Source organism: Podarcis liolepis, assembly GCF_965112155.1.
Source record: "Podarcis liolepis genome assembly, chromosome: 18".
Lineage (NCBI taxonomy): Eukaryota > Metazoa > Chordata > Lepidosauria > Squamata > Lacertidae > Podarcis > Podarcis liolepis.
The window spans coordinates 2,692,270-2,698,294 of record NC_139572.1 but is presented as its reverse complement, the minus strand read 5'-3'; the positions used below and the strand labels follow the sequence as shown (position 1 = coordinate 2,698,294).

General features: G+C 49.2%; 1 protein-coding gene across 1 annotated transcript; it reads right to left on the bottom strand.

The window, feature by feature from the left end:
• Positions 1–2,057: 2,057 nt before the first annotated feature.
• On the bottom strand, positions 2,058–6,025 carry MRPL54 (mitochondrial ribosomal protein L54). The gene is made up of 3 exons (XM_083484255.1): positions 5,833–6,025; positions 3,926–4,082; positions 2,058–2,296 (listed from the first exon to the last, which is right to left on the bottom strand). The coding sequence occupies exons 1-3, from the start codon at positions 6,008–6,010 to the stop codon at positions 2,164–2,166; spliced, it is 468 nt and encodes a 155-aa protein (XP_083340381.1). The 5' UTR covers positions 6,011–6,025; the 3' UTR covers positions 2,058–2,163.

The following is a 6,025-nucleotide window of genomic DNA, read 5'->3' as shown; positions in this document are numbered from 1 at the left end:
CCGCTTTCCGGCCGCCGCCGCCTCACTTCCGGTGGTTGGGTTGTTGTTGTTGGTTTTTTCCCCCTATTGGAGCGAAGGGCCGGCGAAGAGCGACGCTCTATTCCTCCGGCGTCCGTCTCTGTGGTCCCCCGCAAAGCCAAGGCGGGCGAGCTGCGGACGGGAGCGTAGAGCTAGGAAAGGGATGGAAAGGGTAGAGGGGTAGGTCCCGCGGCGGGACGGCGAGACCAAAGGGGGACTTTGCTATTCTACAGTTGCCATCAAAAATGTTCCATTGCAAATCGGGTTTGTTATCCAAATACGAGTGGTTTTCCCCAAAATTCAGCTGAAAATGCAACTTTGCTCCTTGCAGACAGCTGAAAGTCTGCGCATTTTGACAAGAAACCTGATTCGCAAAGAGAGGATAAGTTTGGATCATTTTTGAGGCCACTGTATGTGAAATATATTGTACGTATATCTGTGTATACATATATACACAATACATATATGCAGATGACACAACCTTGATGGCAGAAAGTGAGGAGGAATTAAAGAACCTTTTATTGAGGGTGAAAGAGGAGAGCGCAAAATATGGTCTGAAGCTCAACAGCAAAAAAACGAAGATGATGGCCACTGGTCCCATCACCTCCTGGCAAATAGAAGGGGAAGAAATGGAGGCAGTGAGAGATTTTACTTTCTTGGGCTCCATGAACACTGCAGATGGTGACGGCAGCCACGAAATTAAAAAACGCCTGCTTCTTGGGAGAAAAGCAATGACAAACCTAGACAGCATCTTAAAAAGCAGAGACATCACCTTGCCAACAAAGGTCCGTATAGTTCAAGCTCTGGTTTTCCCACTAGTGATGTATGGAAGTGAGAGCTGGACCATAAAGAAGGCTGATCGCAGAAGAATGGATGCTTTTGAGTTCTGGTGCTGGAGGAGACTCTTGAGAGTCCCATGGACTGCAAGAAGATCAAACCTCTCCATTCAGAAGGAAATCAGCCCTGAGTGCTCACTGGAAGGGCAGATCCTGAAGCTGAGGCTCCAAGACTTTGGCCACCTCATGAGAAGACCCTGATGTTGGGAAAGATGGAGGGCACAAGGAGAAATGGACGACGGAGGATGAGATGGTGGGACAGTGTTCTCGAAGCAACCAGCATGAGTCTGACCAAACTGCGGGAGGCAGTGGAAGACAGGAGGGCCTGGCGTGCTCTGGTCCGTGGGGTCATGAAAAGGCGGACACGACTAAATGACTCAACAACAACAACATATCTGTGTATTATGTATATTTGATTGACATGTTTGAAATATCTGGGGAAGCCCATGTCAAAAGCGAAGGTTCTTTGGGCGGATTTCCTCAAAAAGCCCAGGGACTTTAGGCATTCTGACAGTTAGCATTCCAAATGAAAATAAAAGAGTATTTCTTTACGCGACAGCAGCAGCCAGAATGCTAACAGCAAAATACTGGAAGAGTGACTGAATACCTACAAAAGATGAGCGGCAACTAAAGTTAGCAGAGTACCTTGAACTGGCTAAAATGACAGAATTAATAAGAGATCACTCAGGTGGTAAGGTAAAAAAGGAATGGGATTGCTTTAAAAATATCTGAAAAGATTCGGTTCCGTAAGTAGTACTTGATTGTGCTTATGATTAATTTCACAGACAAAAGGGGGGGGGCTTGATTTAAATAAATGAACACAGAATGCTTGTTATGTAAGAGAAGGGTTGAAGCCGCAAAGAGATAGAGGGAAGTCAATTAATATAGCAGGGATTCAAACTAGTTTTCCGCAGCAGAAAGAAAAAGACCGTAAAGAAAGAAAAAGAAGGGATGAAAACGCATCTCTTTCTGAGAACCTAGTGTATAGAATATTTAAATTAATGTTTATATCCTTTGATTAACTTGTATTTGACAAATTCTTTTTTCTTTATTTTTCTCTTTTTCTATGTATTGTTTCTGTTATTTATGGATATCTGGACGTAATGTTTAGTTTATGTTTCTTTTTTGCGATTTTTTTAAAAAAATGCCATAAAATAATCTAGAGTCAGAAGAGAAGGAAGAAAATCACAGGGACTACCCCTGCAGGGTCGAGGTTTTTATTGGCCAACTTTTACACCAAAGGGAGACATCAAAATAGAAAACAAGGTCCTTTCCCAGCAGCCAACCGCCGCTTTCACAGCTCTCTGCATCAAAACGGCCGGACCTTCTTGAGTTTGTTTTCCTGCCAAATGTTCAGCTTCCGCAGCTTCCGCCAATATTCGTGGGACTCCGGGTCCAGCTCCTCCAGTTTCTTGGGGGGCCCGAGGCGCATCTGGAAAAGCCTGGAAGGGAAAGGCGGCGGGGTGAGCCGAGAAAGCGGGAGAGGGAATTGCGCGACGGTCGAGAGCGCATCGTTGCGCCTAGAGGCTAATCTTCCCTCGGTAGAATGATCTGGCGCAGGACACTTACCGCATTTTTCGCTCTATAAGACGCACCAGACCACGAGACGCACCTAGTTTTTGGAGGAGGAAAACAAGGAAAAAAATATTCTGAATCCCAGAAGCCAGAACAGCAAGAGGGATGGCTGCGCAGCGAAAGCAGCCATCCCTCTTGCTGTTCTGGCTTCTGGGATAGCTGCGCAGCCTGCATTCGCTCCATAACACACATTTCCCCTTACTTTTTAGGAGGGGGAAAGTGAGTCTTATAGAGCAAAAAATACGGTAACTCTTGGCTTTGCTTAAACTCAAATCCCCCCCCAGTCTAATATCCCTAGCGCTGCAAGATCCCAAAAGCGCCTGAACTAAAATGGTCTAGCAAAAACTTCCCTCTTGTGGTTTATCCCCGCAACAGCTGCTCACTTTGGGTTTTAGTAAAGCAAACAGTCTAATTTGTCAGCGCCTAAATGATCTTCGCTGTGGGTTAAACCACAAAGCCTAGGACTTGCCGATCAGAAGGTCGGCGGTTCGAATCCCCGTAATGAAGGGGTGAGCTCCCGTTGCTCGGTCCCTGCTCCTGCCAACCTAGCAGTTCGAAAGCACCTCAAAGTGCAAGTAGATAAATAGGTACCACTGTGGCGGGAAGGTAAACGGCGTTTCCGTGTGCTGCTCTGGTTCGCCAGAAGCGGCTTAGTCCTGCTGGCCACATGACCCGGAAGCTGTACGCTGGCTCCCTCGGCCAATAAAGCGAGATGAGCGCCGCAACCCCAGAGTCGGCCACGACTGGACCTAATGGTCAGGGGTCCCTTTACCTTTAAATGATCTCGAGTGTCAGAACCACTTGGCCACAATACGGACATTTTGCCCATGGCATGACTGTTTTCCACCTTCACATTTTGTCTCTTTGCCACCCTATCTGCATCACCTAGCAATTCTAAATAATAGACGTGCTTTGACTCTCGCAAGATTGAATGTCTTGCCCTCGGCTGGACTTGAGGGATGAATCCAACAGATCCCACACGAAAAACGTCCCTGTGGAGACGGCCGTCCCGAATCGGTGGCGCACGCCCTTCTGGCTTGCTCTCTTTATAAAGACTTGAGGAATGAGATTATCACCCCTCTTTTATTGTCCATTCCGGGTCGCCCAGCCACTGCCCCAGGGTCCTTTCTCTGGGCAGATCCAGATGAGCAGGTGACAGCAAAGGTGGCAAGGTTTTTCGCTGGGGCAATCGGAATAAGGTCCACCATTTGACCATTGATTCAAAACCCTTACTTCTATGCTATGGATTCAGGTCAAAAGTATTTTTGGCTACTGGATATATTTTGGGCATGGGGGTGGGGGTGGGGCAAAAGTCTGAAAAAGCTGTTCCTCTGATTCAAAACGGGAACCGGGAACCTGAGGTTCCTCAACGCACTTCCCCCTGAATCTCTGTCTCTTTGCACACATCCTGTGGACTAGAAACTTGATTTGTTAATTTATGAAAATGATGTCTGCATTTCTACAGAAGGTTGGTTCTTCGTCGGCCGCAAACTCACCATTCCGGATATTCAGAGTCCGGCTTCAACGCTATCTCTGGGCCTTCCTTGTAGATGTTGACCCCCACGGCGTGGGTGGTGAGGATCGCGGCGTCTTTGCAGACTTCGGGACCCTTCATGTCTTCTTTGGCGGGGCCTTTCCCTCTGAACTTTACACCTGGACGAAAACACCAAGAGAAGGGAAATAATCCATAATGAATTGGGGGGGGGGCGGGACTTTGCCTCCGTTGTCCTTGAGGTTGCTGGTTGTACTGGGAAGGGAGCAAAAAGGAAGAGGTCTTAAAATTGGCTGGGAAACAAAAGAACTCTATGAGACACTGGGAAATAGATGTAGGACATAATATAGATTTTAATATCTGGGGGGAACTTTGGAAGAACGATGTGAAGTCTACAGCATGTTATTCCTTGAAGGAGAAGTACTTGAAAATGATTTACAGATGGTATTTTACTCCGAGTAGGCTTGCTAAGATGTATGAGATGCGGGTGGCGCTGTGGGTTAAACCACAGAGCCTAGGACTTGCTGATCAGAAGGTCGGCGGGTCGAATCCCCGCAATGACGGGGTGAGCTCCCGTTGCTCGGTCCCTGCTCCTGCCCACCTAGCAGTTCGAAAGCACGTCAAAGTGCAAGTAGATAAATAGGTACCACTCCAGCGGGAAGGTAAACGGCGTTTCCGTGCGCTGCTCTGGTTCTCCAGAAGCGGCTTAGTCCTGCTGGCCACATGACCCGGAAGCTGTACGCCGGCTCCCTCGGCCAGTAAAGCGAGATGAGCGCCGCAACCCCAGAGTCGGCCACGACTGGACCTAATGGCCAGGGGTCCCTTAACTTCCAAAACACGGTGCAGTCTACCTGCAAATTGGCCAATACAATGCAATGCATTGTCTACCTGCAACATTGTCTACAGTCTACCTGCAAATTGGCCAATGCAATGCAACACATTGGCCCTCTGACCATGTGCAGAGTTCCCCCAACCAGCCTCCCTTTTAGGGGGAAAGGAAAGAAGCAGAACCTCCAGAGCGCGGTGCAGTCTACCTGCAAATTGGCCAATAAAATGCAATACATTGGTCCTCTGGCCATGTGCAAAGTTCCCCCAACCAGCCTCCCTTTTAAGGGGAAAGGAAGGAAGCAGAACCTCCAGAGTGCAGTGCAGTCTACCTGCAAATTGGCCAATAAAATGCAATGCATTGTCTACCTGCAACACTGTCCACAGTCTACCTGCAAATTGGCCAATACAATGCAATACATTGGTCCTCTGAGCATGTGCAAAGTTCCCCCAACAAGCCTCCCCTTTTAGGGGGAAAGGAAGGAAGCAGAACCTCCACAGGGCAGTGCAGTCTACCTGCAAATTGGCCAATACAATACAACACACTGGCCCTCTGACCATGTGCAAAGTGCCCCGACCAACCTCCCTTTTTAGGGGGAAAGGAAGGAAGCAGAACCTCCAGAGTGCAGTGCAGTCTACCTGCAAATTGGCCAATACAATGCAATGCATTGTCTACCTGCAACATTGTCTGCAGTCTACCTGCAAATTGGCCAATGCAATGCAACACATTGGCCCTCTGACCATGTGCAGAGTTCCCCCCAACCAGCCTCCCTTTTAGGGGGAAAGGAAGGAAGCAGAACCTCCAGAGTGCAGTGCAGTCTACCTGCAAATTGGCCAATACAATGCAATGCATTGGTCCTCTGGCCATGTGCAAAGTGCCCCCAACCAGCCTCCCTTTTAGGGGGAAAGGAAAGAAGCAGAACCTCCAGAGCGCAGTGCAGTCTACCTGCAAATTGGCCAATACAATGCAATACATTTTCTACCTGCAAATCGGCCAATGCAATACAACACATTGGTCCTCTGACCATGTGCAAAGTGCCCCAACCAGCCTCCCTTTGCAAAGCGCCCCCCAGGATCCTGGCTTACCGCCGGCCTTCTTGGCGTAGTTGCGGAGCCCCGGGCCGGGCCAGAGGACGCTGCGGGCCGGGGAGAGACGGAGCACGGCCCGCAGCTGCAACCCGGAGAGAGCCATGAGCGAGGAGAGGCTGCCCGGGCTCCGCGGAGGCGCACGGAGTCTGCGCGGGGGGCGGGGGGCGGAGAGCATCCTGGGAAATGTAGT

Bases quoted from the DNA above. Each gene is read 5' to 3' on its own strand.
- MRPL54 (XM_083484255.1), bottom strand. From the start codon at position 6,010: ATGCTCTCCGCCCCCCGCCCCCCGCGCAGACTCCGTGCGCCTCCGCGG. The intron at 4,083-5,832 runs GTAAGCCAGGAT...GTTTTCGTCCAG, and splicing joins CTACGCCAAGAAGGCCGGCG to GTGTAAAGTTCAGAGGGAAA. The intron at 2,297-3,925 runs GTGAGTTTGCGG...TTTCCCTTCCAG, and splicing joins GACTCTGAATATCCGGAATG to GCTTTTCCAGATGCGCCTCG.